Below are 14,803 nucleotides of genomic sequence, written 5' to 3'. Positions count from 1 at the left end.
TGCCGTTGTTGTTCCACAGGCAACTCCAGGTCTTCGGGCTGAATCTGGGTGCAGGCGGCACCCCAATGAGTGTCGCTGGCATCGGTGTAAAGGCAGATGATCTTGTCTGCAGATGGATGCGACAGCGGCACCATTTGCCGCAACGTGTCCTTGACCGCGGACCAATCAGCTCTTAGTAGCTTGGGATGGAGCTCCGCATCCAATTTGTCGCGCAGACAAATTGTTGCAGATCGGCGCCAGACGTTGGCGTCTCCAGTGCACACAGGCCCTGAACTCGATCAGGGGAATGGGAGATCCCTTCGGCGGAAATCACTTTTCCGCACCACGTGGCTTTCTTCAAGAAGAAATCGCACTTCTTCGGATGTAGCTTGAGGCGGAACTTTCCGCAGATGGACAGCACCTTGTCCAACAACACAAACAGCTTGTCCGAGCTGTCTGCGTACCCCAGGAGATCGTCCAACCAACCCAGCACCCCGGCGTACAACAGTTCGCCGAACATTTGGTTCACCACGGACTGGCAATAGGCCACGGCGTCCGTCTGCCCCATAAGGATTCTGGTTGGCGTGTAGACACCAAACGGTGTCATGAACGAGTACCACATCTGGCAGGATGGGTGCAGTGGCAACTGCCAATAACCCTTCAGCCAGTCCAACGTGAAAAACACGTTCATGCCAACCAAAGTCGCCATCGCCGCGTCCAGGTTCGGCATCGGCCACGGCATGGGGATTGTCCACGCGTTGATCGGGCGAGAGTCGATGGTCATTCGATATTCGCCCGGAGTTTTCTTGGCGACAATCCGCGGCGCTGCCGCCCATGTCGCACGGTTGTTGCGGTAGACGAGGCCTGCGTCCTCGAGCTCTTCCACATGCTGTTTCAAATACTCCATGTGGGCCGGCGGGTACCGGCGCAACGCACACTTCACGGGCACCGCTCCTTCCTTCAGCCGTACTTTCAACGGCTCGACATCCACCGGCAAGTCTTGCCCAAACTCCAGGCAAAATAACATCGGCGTGATCATCCAAAATACGCCGGAGTTTGCTTTCATGCGCAGGGGAGAGGCCAAGCTGGATGGCCTCGGCAATCTTGCCGTCGAGAATGCGCTTTATCTCGCCTTCTTGGTCGGCGGGCTTCTCCATTGCTGGAGTGGAACACGCCACGTCCTCGGCGTACAATGTGTCTTCGGGATCTTCCTGGAACGCCTCTTACAGCCGCTTCACGTTTGCCGACGTCTGGTCGGCATCTCCCGCTTCGGCCATATCCCAGACTCGACGCTGCTTCAACGCGTCGACAAGCATGCCGTCGACTGAAAACCCCAGTCGCTCCATAACGGGACGTCCATTGAGAACGTCGATCTCCGTCCTCTTTTCTTCGACAGACGCTCGAAGTCTACGCAATACCAGGGGGCCGATTGACGTCTCTAACGTCACCGTCTTGAATTGCAATTGCCGTGTCACATGGAGAAGCTTGGTTGACTCTCCATACGGCTTTAACATGAGCCTTGGCTTTGTCTCGACGTTGAGACTTGCTCCAAGGCGCTCCAGCACCACGAGGAGGCCTTCCGACACCAACGTCTCGTCGGACCCAGAGTCCAGCAAAACTTTAGGAAGCGTGAGAACATCCTCGATCGACGCTTGGCACTCCATGCTGTTCGCAGGCTTCGTGCTCGACACGAAGTTCACCGACCGACGACGCGCCTGATGGAAGTCGTCCATCAACTTCTTTACCTCGGCATCTGTAATGCCAGGGTGTTCGCGCACTCGATGTGCCGTCGACTGACACTTCAGGCACTTGGGCTTCGGCCGCTCTGGCGGCTCGTCTCTTTTGTCGACACGCCAAGTAGGAGGCGCGACAGACGCGCCACTGGGCCGTTTTTCTTCGGGGACCGGGCTGAAACGTAGACGAGGCCGCGAGTTTTCCTTTCGCGGCTCCTCTGCCGGCGCCTTCGAAGGTCTTTCTTCGTCCATGCCGCCATACAGCTGGTACCCAATGGCGAATTGCCGCAGCCACTTGACGTAGCAAAACACGTCTGACTTGAGTACTTTGTTCCGCTGCAGTTGCAGCTGCTTCGTCACGGCCAGCTGGAGCGGTGCTGGCTTGATTGCCTTGGTGATGATTCCCACCACCAACTTCCCTCCCTGATGGTTTTGGCCGTCCGCCTCGAGGGTTTTCATCAAGTTGTCAGGCATTCTACTCACTCAACTGTCGGCGTCGAGGATCTTGGTGTCGAACTGTACAGCCACCTGAAGGCGCTTCTTCAGCGCATCCAACTCAACGGGTTCTTCATCGTGGGCCTCCATGAACCAGGACACCCACTCGTCTTCTGTCACATCGCCATGTGACTTCCCAAAGTCAAACATAGCGATGCGTCGCTTTGAAAACAGGCCTATACACGTGCCGACTGGCATCAAAAACGGACGTTGGCCCGTTGATTGCAGTGTCATGATTTGCGATGTGTATCGCTGGTATTCTCGCATAAACGCACGACGCTCCGCCTTCGTCGATCCCTTGAACGAGGGCGGCAGCGGCAAAGCCGGTGCGTTCAGCACTTTCACGGGCTCATCTTCGCCCATATCCACGTCACCAGGTGCACTCGCACCCGCAGATGTTGCGTCAGGCAGCGGCACTTCCGCCGCAGCTCGCGTTGGTACAGCCGATGGCGCCCAACTTGACGTCATCCCCACTCCACCTTGGACACCAAACCCCATCCGATCACGGGTTGGGGTTGGTTTCTTCGAGAAGAGGTGAAAGGCCCACGGAAACGTCCGTGACCTTCGCGCCCTCGTGGCGCCATACGCACTGTGTCGTCGTCGCGCTCCGGCGATCTAGACATGCGGCTTGACGGCTCCACTTCCGTATCTCTCATTGCTTCAGATCGATACGTGCTCTAAAGAATTCTTTGTTCCGCACCCCGCACTGTCGACGTCCGTCGACCAGCACAGCAACCACAACGGTGGTTAGACTCACAATGCAAACTGACTGGTATTAACCTTTATACTAACCAGTTCTCGACCTTCCATGTAGGTGCGGTTTGCCCTCGCGACATAACACTGTTGAAGACGCAATATTGGGTATTTTATGTTAGTTATTTCTGGTTTGTCCCAAAAATAAACGGACCGTTTGGAGGTGCGGTGGAGATGCTCTAATGGGGGCATTCTGAGATACCTTACAAGAGCCAATCAGGATGCCTGAACTATGGATTTATTGCACAAATATGCAGAGGTGGGATTTTAAATTATACAGTAGCACCAGCAGCGCATGTCAGCTAGAGGTTAAGGCATCCCAGTGGTTAGCGATAGCTACCCGCTGTGATGCGCTTAACCCCGGGGATAACATTATACTTCGAAATATCTGTGCCCACCGGGGGTAGGACGAAGTCCCAGGTTATATGGGTCTTTTTTATATGTGTGCGGAGTCTTAACGTAGAATGCCAGTTTATGACATCCACTTTTTCTTTTTCTTTGAAAAATGCAAATATCTCAGGACGCAAGCATCGGATTTGCACCTGGAGTGGTTCTCGACATCGAGAATTTGTGCCCCAACAGTCTCATCAACGAATTATGCGTTTTAACGACGTGTTTTGGGTGCTTAACTTCAACTTTGCAAGCAAAATTGATCTTCTTTTGGCGTGCCACTTTAAGTCGTAAGAGTTTCACTTGATATTTGTATTACAGATTGCATAGAAATTTGGTGGTTAGGTTATAAAATCTGCACAGGTTTGAGAAAGAATTCGAGGGGTTATTCGCTTGTCCAGTATTTTGTGTTTTTGGCCAAACCTCATTTCATTTTGAGATCGAGGACGACAATGACAAGTCAAAGCCCACAGCTGCACCATACTGGTATGACATACATCTATCCAAGTGAGATGTATTACACGCATGCTTCAACTAGGACAACAGGCGGACGGCTTGGTTTATCCATCATCGCGGCAACCGTCGTCTTCGCGCCGGCCTTCGTCTTCGTGCCGGCCTTCGCCTTCGCGCCGTTCTTCGTCTTTACAGCGGCCATCGTCTTCGCGCCGGGCATCGGTTCCGGGGTCAAGGTCGCCGACAAGATCGTCTCACTGTCGCTGGCAAGGTCGACACCGTCAACAGAGGTAACACAAATTGCCTTCTTCGCCTTCTTTTTTGCCCGTTTGGCTCGTAACAACTTCGTAGCTTTTGCAGCCTCGGCCCGTTCCATCTTGGTGTTGTCGATCTCCAGCAAGAGCGCCAAGGTGAGAATACGACCCGCGACATCAATTCGTTTTCTTCTAGCGCGTTTTTTAGGCGCCACAGGCAGCACCAGCAGCTCTTCTCGAATCGTCACTCGCTGCACCAACCATTCCGCTGCGATGTGCGACTCGGGGGCGCCGCCGTCTTTGAACATGTCATAACGGCGCTTCATTTGCTCGTGCGATAGAGGTAAGAGGCCGGCGGTGCGGAAACCGCTGACGAGGTTTGTAGCCGACATCTGGCTAGTCCAAGCATCTGAGGCAATCGAGATCGCATTGACTTTGGAGATCGAGTGCATGTCCCCGGACCCTACATAAATCGTGAATCTGATCCATTATTTAATCGATAATTTGTTTACCATCGTTGACCATGACATCAAAAATTGCTCGCCGAATAGCACTTTTAAAAGGCCCGAAAACGGCAACGTCAAATGGTTGGAATAAATGTGTAGCATTTGATGGCAAACAAAGCAAATCAACATCCAATTGGGCGGACAATGTTACAATCTCAGTAGAATAGTGCGAAGCTAAACCATCAAACACCAACAGAAGTGGACGCTCAATATTTTCATCCACAGTTTTTGCGAAATATCTCAACCAAGTTTCAAACAAATCTTCATTCATAAATCCTTTTGGGGTCGTCGTAACAGTAGCGCCAGGGACAGTGCAGTGCGAGCCAATATCCTTGTCGATCGACTCACCGGGCAGCAGAAAGAGGGGAGGGATGAAGGTACCAGCAGCATTGCCACATGCAACGATACTCAGGTGAAAGTTCGCCGCAATCGTTTTCGCCCAGACATTGCGCGAGCCCTTGAGCGCCACAACATCCTTGGACTTCCGACGGGAAGCAAAGGACGTTTCGTCCATGTTGAAGATGCGGTCCGCCGTAAAGCCGTAGGTCTCGATCGCCTCCTCCATTGAGTCGAACAACTGCTTCACCCCGTCTTCGTCAACGCTGTTCCTCGCGGACGAAATGACTTGGGCGACGCGGTTTGTGAGCGAGGGGTGGCGCTGCATGAATCGGCGGTACCAACCACCGGACAACTTGCTGCGTGACGAGATGCGGCGCAGAATCTGCGATGCCTTGACAAGAATCTCATGGCGGTCCACAGGCTGACCAACTTGCTGCATTCCAGAGATCCAGGCAACCAGGTCTTCTTCACAGGATGCTGGCAACATGGGCTTGGTTCCACGACGACTACTCCCGCTGTCTTGGCCGGCTCTTCGCTGTCGGGCCTTGCGCATTAACGTCTCGTAGGGTATACCTGTGCTTGCGGCGACCTTGGCGCCAACCTTGCCTTGGATCACGTCATTCACTGCTTGCTCAAGCAGCTTGGCTGGGTAGCGAGACCTCGTACGAGGCGCTGGCATTGTTGGCGCGAAAGACTTAATGACTCTGTATGAGAGTATTGGCTTTAACAGGTTTTGCCGCGAATTGAAATCGTTCAGTGATTGGGCGATTTCGATACGACTTAAAGTGGCACATACGCCTTAAAGTGGCATTCTACGTTATCTATGGAATTCCCCCACTAAAGATACAGTTTGGGTGTTTTGAAGGTAGGGTACTGTATATTTCGGCAAATTAATGATTCACATTTCGATCGAAACAGGTGGTACAGTAAAAATTTCGTCGATTCGTGATTGAATTTGGCGGCGAGATTCGATCTGGAAATTTGTACCGAATGCACAATACAGTACAATATTGTGAATTCGCTATAAACGTCCAAAGTTCGCGTGGTTTGTAATATTAAATCAGGCTGGAGTTCTGATTTGTTGAATATACTGTACTTGTCCTTTTCCTTTCTGTAAGAGCCAATCATATCCACTCAAAATTGGATTATCCAATCGGGTGGATTCGTGATTCCATTCGGCGGCGAGATTCGATTCGACGGGGTCCAGAAATACCGAATCCACAATACTACACCATTTTTCGCTTAAGTTCAGGATATTTTCGGTATATTTCGTCTGACGCACAACCTATTCACCCCACTCGCGTTATGTTCGAACATTCGATATATTTCGTCCAGACCCTCATTGTTGCAGTATATTTCGACTAATGTCCGGTATATGTGCGGTACTTACTACGTAGTTGTATATTTCACGCGTTGTTCAATACATTTCAAATGATGTTCCATCTATTTCGATTTTCGAAGCAAATGAAGTAAATAGCAGGTGGTGGTGGATACTTGTCTAAATCATAGATATTGTGCTTTCGAGCTAAATTTGGTATTTTCGGTAGATTCGGCGAACAACGTCAAATCCACCTGAAATCGTCGAGCGTCATTTTACTTGAACTAAATATACTCATTATGACTCCTGTCCAATACAACTTTGAACTCTTTGTGAAATGGAGAAGCTTGGCAATGCACCGGATACGCCTGTAATTTGATTGATCGAAAATTTCATTTGGCTAGTTCGTTCCGTCGATTACTGCGTCAATTTATCGAAATAGTTGGAACATCATTTGAAATATATTGAACAATGTGTGAAATATACCAGCTGTGGGGTGACTGTAATATACCGGACATAGTCGAAATATAATGCAACGAAGTAGGGTCTGGACGAAATATGTCGAATGTTTGGCGAACACAACGACATGGCGTGAATCAGTTGTGCGTCGGACGAAATATACCGTGAATAACCTGTACTTAAACGAAAAATGGTGTAGATCCGTCGTCACTACGTACTAGGTGTTAATTAGGGCCTGTTCCAAGTAGATATTTTCAACAAAATGAAAAAATGATTTCAAGTACAGTTTCCAACTTTTTACCTCTTTTTGTGCGATTTTTTTCGCAACTCACTATACCAAAAGTAGTAGAAAAAGAAGTCCTTGACGTCTTTTTCTTAATCGTGAAAAAAAGAAAGAGGTAAATCGATTTTGATTGGCTCTTGCTCTGAAAACTACTTGGAACTTCCCCTTACTTGCTAACTGTATGCCAGGGGCCCAGCGCCTCCATTCTTGTCGAGGTCATGTCTGTAAGCTTCTAACTAATACAGAACTGCATACCTTCCCCCTAACGCTACTTCCCCCCACTTGAGCATACCAGTGACAAACTGTAATTGGTGTCCGAATTCTAGTGCTTTAAAAGCACTGGCAATGAGTACATTTGTTGTTCAATCAGTACCAGGCCACGCCTTGTGATCGTACATTTCGACTGTATCTTAACCTCACTAACTTCCCCCCTCTCCTCAATACGATGCACTATTCCATAAGCAACCAAACGAATCATACATGAATTTGCTTCTACTTGGGGTCGTTACACGATGGTTTCGCAGCCAAGTGAAAGAAGCTCGTGATAGGTTTTGTATAGTCTGGTTGTGTTTTGGCTCGGACTTTGCGTGCTGAGGCAGCGCCCCGTTCGTTTCTGGCGCGCACTTTGGACGCTTCTTTTGTCACAAGAGCCAACACCTTTTTCATGCCCGTGGTTATCCCCACCTACAACACACATATTCATCTATTGTCAATTCAAATGAACTTTGACAAATGTCCTATCCAATTAAAGGGCTCTAACCAGAAATTTCAACCAATCATCGACCCACCTCATTTCACCAGTTTTGCCCAGTCAAATAAATATATACTACGTAGTACACATCACCCATTGAATTTGTACCCCATACATGGAATAAGCTAAACATCACGACTATTTATCCAACCAATATTGTACATCATCGCAGGTTTTACCTCGGCCATGTCGTCGCATGTCATCCAGCGCATGGTCGAAGACTCGACGGGTACCGAGGCCCCGTCGGGCAGCGCAACTTGGACCTCCTCCACTCCCATGTGATGCTTCACATGGGAGAACACGTGCACGAGCTCCCCAAGGTCTTGGCGGTGAACGATCAGCGCTTCGAGTTGATCGGGCGGCACGTTTAACGCGTTTGAAATGTCCGCTTTCGCCCACACCATTCGACTCGAATAGTCGGGAATAGTGTCGGACTCTTCAACCTACGAATTTCCACGGTAAAAATAAAAACCTCTTTTCACAAGGTCGGAAATGTAAGTACGATGAATGATATACTAGTATTCTGAAGGATATCAAATAGACACGGAATAATGCCATTCCATATTGGACAGGTATGAATCATCACACATAATGCTCGATTCGATTTACACTGTTAGATCACATATAATATAATTTTTAGTTCACACTGATAGATTTCTCACACAACGATGATGTTGAACAGTGCATTTGAATGGTGGGTCAGAGAAATGCATTGAGAATCACATGCCAAGTAGATAACAATATAATATTTAAAGAATAGTTCAATATAATATATATTATAGAATAATTGTAGATCGAACCTGGAATGTCAAAAACTCCCACTGCCCGGCCAACAGTCCAGCTTGTGCTCGCTTAAACATGAGGAACCGCCGGGAGTCAACTGTTTCGCCTACTATGTGTAGATGTATATTCCATCAAATCATATACTGTGATTTACGCTCACTTCCATCAGATATATATAATATATATATTTATTTGTATACCCCATAAACACAACTCTGTGCCGACTTACCAGGTTGGTGGTACACGACTGCGACGTTGACGACTTCATCTCGAGGGGCTTTTTTCCGGGTTTTCAGCGGAAATCTAGTAACAGCCCCCCCCACAACACCCCATTCGTCCAGCCTGGTGAGGTCGCAGATGGAGCAATCTGCCACCGTCGATTGTTTGGATGAATCCTATCCTTTATTATTACAAATATATATATATATAATCATAAACTAGACAGTGTTGGAAGAATACCTCGTTTTTGGTTTGGGCCAACGCGTGGCAAAAGTCTCGGACAGGGCACGACGCACAGGACGGCGTCTGCAACGGTCCCAACAGGTTTCATTTATTAATAGGTTTCATTTATTCAATGTCATTTCATTTATATCAGATTTGTTCAATAGGTTTCATTTATGTCATTTCATTTATATCCGATGTGTCGAATAGGTTTCATTGATGTCATTTCAGATTTGTTCGTCACCTGAATGGAACACACGGTAGCGCCAAGTTCCATGAGCGCTTGGTTAAAGTCCCCCGGGCGTGCCGCGTCGATCAGTTTAGTGCCACTTTCCCTACCATATTTGGACCAATTCAAGGTAAACCCGGGTGTATTACATATACACCAGGCCAAAGTTCCCACCAGCAATGTTTGGTGAGGGGTTTGTGGTTGGGATCACCAGAAATCGCACGTAGCCTCGAGACTACCCGAATGACATTGCCGTCTACCAGGGGTTCGACTTGTCCAAACGCAACCGACGCTATCGCTCCTGCTCATCACACACAGAGTTAAACTAGATGCAGCTACCAATGTATGCATGCTACTAGACGACCTGCAGTGTATGGCCCGATCCCTGGAATCGTCTTGAGCGAGTCCACATCACGTGGCATGTCGCCGTTAAACTTTTCCATGACAAACTGCGCTCCTTGGTGGAGCATGCGGGCGCGGCGGTAGTACCTGCATGGAGGATCGATGTCAAGGTTGAGGCCATGTTCATGGAGTACGCACCCCAAGCCTGCCCACACGGCATTGACTTGGTCGGGATCGGCGTTGGCGAGGCTCTGGATCGTTGGGAAAGTGTCCATCCATTTCGTGTAGTACGTCACGACGGTGTCCACCCGCGTTTGCTGGCACATGATTTCGGACACCCACGTGGCGTATGGTGTCACGACGTTCGGGGCATTGTAGCCGGCATCGCGCTCATGGACCCGCACAAGGTACGGCAGCGAGTCCCCTCGCCATGGAAGACACCGGCGATTGGCGTCGTACCACTTCAACAACGCCGCGGAGATGCCGGCAACTTCGGTGGCCTTCCATGCATGGTCGTGCTTCATGCGGTCGATGATCCGGATAATGAATGTCCAATCGTTGCATACAACTACGGAAAATGCATGGTTTGATTGGGCATTATAATTTCTCGAAATTGATTGGCTGTTGCATGTGTGGGGTTGTAGCGCTGACCTTCCAATGTGGGATCTTATAGCTAATAATAAATGCAAAATTGCTGGTGCCATCCCAAATTCGAAGCGTTCGCGTACGATGGGCAGTAGTACCTTTGACTACATACAACACTCGACACCGAGGTAACCGTATTTTGTTAATTTATATGGTGCCAACAGCAGCGCCTACGGCATGTATTGCAAGAGTTCGTCGCGCTGCGTATCTTGAAAATACTACTAAGTTAGTTACTCGGAGTACTACGTAGTACAGATATTCCTGGACTACAGAGTAGTACTGGTACTTACTATATACTGTAGTACATGTATTGGCCAAAAAAATGAAACAAGTTCAGTGAAAACCGTCAGTGGCATGGCATGTAGTTGCATCCAAAGCGTGAAATAAACACGCCATATCATCTCATTGGCTCCGACGGAGCAATTACAGTGTACATACCTCGTCTGCAGGATTCCATCGAATCCCATGCATGTGGGATACTGCGTGGCACGCCATTGATGGAACAAGCCCCACCATAGCTCATTAGCTGTACCCATTTTCCTGGTATTTCCTTTAAAACGTCCTGCTGGTGTTCATCGCCGAGTGACACGGTATGGTGCACACATTCAATGGCTAGGATAATTTCGATGCGGGTGTGTTGCTAACGTAATATTTACACATTGTAACATGGAAATATCAGATTCCCCGTCAATGGTTGGTATTGCATTCAAGCGTGGCGTATTAAGGAAAACGAACCTGCAGTGGACCCTGCTGAGTCCTGCACCCCCCCCCTTCCCTTCTGCTTAAAGCCGCAACCCAACTGACGCACAAAAAGGCAGCAGCGAAAGGCGCCACGTTTGTTGAGTTACTAAAGTTCACTAACATAACTCGGTCGTTTTAACAAATGTCTACATATGTTCGTGCTAATTCAAGGTAACTGTGCCACCAAAGACGCAAGAAACGGTAGGTGGTGATGTCCCATCCAAAGATCTTCTCAGTGTCATGGTTGGCCAAACCATGTACATATATCCCTTCAGTACATCGTACGGAAGTACATTGCACTGACAACCTAATCGGCCCATGCCGGTAGGTTCCATCCATACATACATATTCTCCCCAAACAACTTACATACATGAAGACACCGTACATTATTTCGTTTTAGTTGGACCACCGCTTAGTGCCACCCTTTGAGCGAGTACAAGTTGAAGGGGGGGTGGGGCTTGCGTACAAGGTGATCGACAGTGAAATCTCGAAGCCGCAATCACGCGCTACTCCCTCTATACAAGGGTGTAAACCAGCATTGTTCAAACTATTGCAACCCCCGCAGTGCTCAAAATGGATCAAACAAGTCTCGTCGACACCCCCAACCTTCGATTCCCGTTCCTGCTGCGCTGCCAATACGTGTACAAACCCTGCGGCAATCTGCGCACCCTCAAGAAGGACGGCAACGTCCACAAACTGTGCGCCTTCCATCGCAGTCGCGCCAACATTGTGCAAAAGAACTATGCGCTCAAGCGGCGACAGCGTTTGCGAGAGCAAGTCGCTGGTGGCGACAGCGCAACCAGCTACGCAGCCCCCAGGAAGTCACGTCGAACGCGACCCCCGTCTACACAGCCCATTCCGTTTCGAAGTGTGGACCAAGAGGTCTCCGTCGTCCCCACAGATGTATTGGTGCTCACAATGCTCTTCTCGGACGAGGCCATGCCCCCTTTCAGTCCGATACCGGACAGTAAAGTGTCCTCCGAAGATGTTAACGAATTGCGCTACTTGCTGCAATAAACAAGGAAGGGCTTTGACTTGGGCAGTGCTAGTACCACGTCAGTATCGGGCTCAAACAATGCATAGAGTAAAAAAAATTATGAATAAAACTACGATTGTCATGGTACAGCTTGTACTGTTTGCACGCATTTGAACTGGCGACTTGCAAATGGCCAACCTGTGTTGGGGGGAGGGGGTTCAGGATACAGTATAGGGTACCGGGCTAAAACCAAAACTACAGAAATACGTACTCTGTATTACAATGCACAACTAATACTCTGTATTACAATGCACAACTAATACCATACAACTTGTGCTAAGGTTACAACAACTACTAGCAATTACTTATTGGAAATCCTTTTATGCCAATAGTAATTGACACAGGGCAAAGCATTCTTCGCTTGACCATTCCGTACTTGTTGTTTGCACTGGCTCCATACCATCATCCAAAAACAGTTTTCCGAGCACAAACATATCCATGGGGTCCATAGGAGTGGATTGCTTGTCGTTGGACAACGGAAGGGGCTTGAGCGCGGCAACGTTGGACGTGGTGCCCGAGCAGTGCTTTTGCTCCCGCAGTCTTTGGCGGCGCTTGGAAGCGTAAATCTTTTGCACGCCATTGGCCCAGTCACGATGGTAGACGCACAGCTTGTGGATGTCGCCGTCGTTTTTCCGTGTTCGGGGGTTGTGGCAAGTCTTGTAGGCATATTGGCAGAACTGAATGGTGGCACGCATGGTGGATTTCGACATGTGCGGTGTGCTCATCTAAACAAATAATGCGAAGCGAGCACGATACTGTATGGTTCTCACACTCTTGAGTTGTCTGACATGAATTTTTATGGGTGGAAAATTCAGTGGATATTTGGCGGAAATACGATGGCAAAACTGTACAAATATGCTTCATTTTGTATTCAATAAAAACTAGACAGTATATATTACGTTACCGTATGTCTACTGTACGTAGTCATATATTCATCCAAACAGGGCTCCTCTTGTTGGCACAAAACCGATAGAATATTATTGTCAACTACTAGTACTTACTTATTATTATAATAGTAGTAGTAACGCTATCCTCATTTCTAGCTCTCATGTTCGCTTCTCACGCCCTCGCTCGATGTTGCCAGCTTGTTGAGGGTAGCACCCAAATGACATAACCTTTCATATGGCCTTGCTTGACCTTTCAAATGTCCGGGATGCTTAATCAACCACTCTACTAGGGCCAGGTACCGCTAAATGAGGTCCAAATCTCGGATAACCTAACGTTATACTAGTACGGAGTACGTAGTACGTAGTACCAGTGGTATATACTTAGAGTATACTAGTAACTAGCTAGCTACAGTATTCATTCGCATAGGCTTCAACGTTTACGTGCGACATTCTTGCTTATCTAGCCTGGCATCCCACGGGTATCTTGAGGGACCATCATGCGCCATTTTTCACTCAGACGAAGTGTCTTTCATCTGAATTTGGAGCAGGAGCGTATGCATGTAATGTACGAGTACGTGTATGAAATAATTAATTTGAATACAACGTATATATTGCATATTATTATATTCTAAAACTCTACGAGGGACGGAGGACGTACTATGTATATGTACGTACGTACGTTGGAGGACATACATTCCACACTGAATCCACGACAGCGCCAAATTTCCGTCTTCCACCGCACAATGTATTTGCGATGAAGGGTCACCCTTGTGGTTACTTCGGAAATCCTTGTGGTCTCCACACTCTCTCGAAGAGTATCACAGCCGACAAATGCTCAAGACCCCATTGGACCTCCAATGCCAGTACGCGTACAAGACGTGCACGAACCCACGGACACAGAAGAAGGACGGCGACATCCACAAACTGTGCGCCCTACATCGAGACAAAGCCAACTCGGTCCAGAAGATCTATGCGGCCAAGCGCCGCGCGCGTGTGCGGGAGCAGCGAAAACAGCAGGTGATGCAAAGCAAGGCGTTGTCGACACAGCCACTAGTGCAAGACCAAACATCACCCAAGCATGCCACCGCAACTCCATGCATTCACACATCATTGGGCTCATTCGACGTGTTCATGGCCGAGCCAGCCATCGAGCCGATACAGTCGCCGTCCGACCGCCGTTCGTTTTCGATCGAAGAATACGAATTCCTTCGCCATGTGCTCCTGTCCAACCATAAAAACTAACTTAAAATATATTTATACCCTCTCACCAGGCCAACAACACATCGAGTTCCGCACGTGAATGGTATGGCGTACAATAGAAATACCGCTTGTGAATACATCGATTTGTGTGGACTGTGCACCTTGGAGATAGTAGGCCGGCGGCTCAGAGAGTAACACGTTTGTAAATACTGTATGCTATTGTACAATTCGCATTCACATGATGTTCGTAGCAGCTATCGGTATCGTTTGGCTATTGCAACGCTCAAGAATCTGCATGGTGGTTCGTTATTGAATACTACCGGTAGTAATTACTACTTCATAGGAGTAGTAGCAATCATTAAGTTGTTCGATGGCTGGTGTCGCCCCCACGAAGCTCGTAAGGGCTCATTTATGCCCAAAACCTTAGGCCCTGTTCGGGCAACTTCACTGAATGATCACTGAACGTTTCAACACTGAACAACTTTATTCTGATTGGCTAACTTATCCGAAATCCGGATGCGTTCCGTGTCGGAAGTGTTCAGTGGTGGCACTTACTCCGAATTCCGTGTTGGGATCACCCCTCCCACCACTGGATGCAATTGATTGGAAATTATATTTTCATACATATTTCAAGTGATATTATTCGAAAGTATCATTATGTAAATTGCATGGTTTGGCGGAGTCCACATGAGCGGCGAAGAATCGGCCGTCGGCTCATGCAGGTAGAGGTGGCTAGAGACCCTCCGCGAATGCGCTTTTTGGCGGAATAGTAAGATATGTACGTA

At 48.5% G+C, this 14,803-nt stretch overlaps 4 protein-coding genes across 5 annotated transcripts; 2 read left to right on the top strand and 2 right to left on the bottom strand.

Moving 5' to 3' along the window:
- Window positions 1–7,441: 7,441 nt before the first annotated feature.
- Window positions 7,442–10,032, bottom strand: H257_08912 (the record flags this gene model as incomplete). Of its 2 annotated transcripts, none has more annotated exons than XM_009834987.1 (9): window positions 7,442–7,646; window positions 7,893–8,156; window positions 8,514–8,605; window positions 8,726–8,891; window positions 8,956–9,021; window positions 9,182–9,272; window positions 9,341–9,467; window positions 9,531–9,655; window positions 9,707–10,032. In XM_009834987.1, 9 exons carry the CDS (start codon window positions 10,030–10,032, stop codon window positions 7,455–7,457), a joined length of 1,449 nt encoding a protein of 482 aa, XP_009833289.1. In that variant the 3' UTR covers window positions 7,442–7,454. The 2 variants fall into 2 exon arrangements, with proteins under 2 accessions (XP_009833289.1, XP_009833290.1); XM_009834988.1 differs by having other exon boundaries at window positions 7,451–7,646; window positions 8,514–8,602.
- A 1,422-nt stretch (window positions 10,033–11,454) lies between these two features.
- H257_08911 (hypothetical protein) lies at window positions 11,455–12,013 on the top strand. The gene has a single exon (XM_009834986.1). It carries the CDS (start codon window positions 11,469–11,471, stop codon window positions 11,910–11,912), a length of 444 nt encoding a protein of 147 aa, XP_009833288.1. The 5' UTR covers window positions 11,455–11,468; the 3' UTR covers window positions 11,913–12,013.
- Window positions 12,014–12,139: 126 nt separating this feature from the next.
- On the bottom strand, window positions 12,140–12,682 carry H257_08910 (hypothetical protein). Its single transcript, XM_009834985.1, has one exon. The coding sequence runs from the start codon at window positions 12,654–12,656 to the stop codon at window positions 12,252–12,254; it is 405 nt and encodes a 134-aa protein (XP_009833287.1). The 5' UTR covers window positions 12,657–12,682; the 3' UTR covers window positions 12,140–12,251.
- Window positions 12,683–13,548: 866 nt separating this feature from the next.
- Window positions 13,549–14,217, top strand: H257_08909 (hypothetical protein). The gene has a single exon (XM_009834984.1). The coding sequence runs from the start codon at window positions 13,650–13,652 to the stop codon at window positions 14,058–14,060; it is 411 nt and encodes a 136-aa protein (XP_009833286.1). The 5' UTR covers window positions 13,549–13,649; the 3' UTR covers window positions 14,061–14,217.
- Window positions 14,218–14,803: the final 586 nt, after the last annotated feature.

Source organism: Aphanomyces astaci (assembly GCF_000520075.1).
Source record: "Aphanomyces astaci strain APO3 unplaced genomic scaffold supercont1.20, whole genome shotgun sequence".
Lineage (NCBI taxonomy): Eukaryota > Oomycota > Saprolegniomycetes > Saprolegniales > Verrucalvaceae > Aphanomyces > Aphanomyces astaci.
The sequence above is the reverse complement of the archived record's forward strand: the minus strand, read 5'-3'. Positions and strand labels throughout refer to the sequence as shown.

What these genes read in the sequence shown, in the direction of transcription:
- H257_08910 (XM_009834985.1), bottom strand. Translation starts at nt 12,656, where the DNA reads ATGAGCACACCGCACATGTCGAAATCCACCATGCGTGCCACCATTCAG.
- H257_08909 (XM_009834984.1), top strand. Translation starts at nt 13,650, where the DNA reads ATGCTCAAGACCCCATTGGACCTCCAATGCCAGTACGCGTACAAGACG.
- H257_08911 (XM_009834986.1), top strand. Translation starts at nt 11,469, where the DNA reads ATGGATCAAACAAGTCTCGTCGACACCCCCAACCTTCGATTCCCGTTC.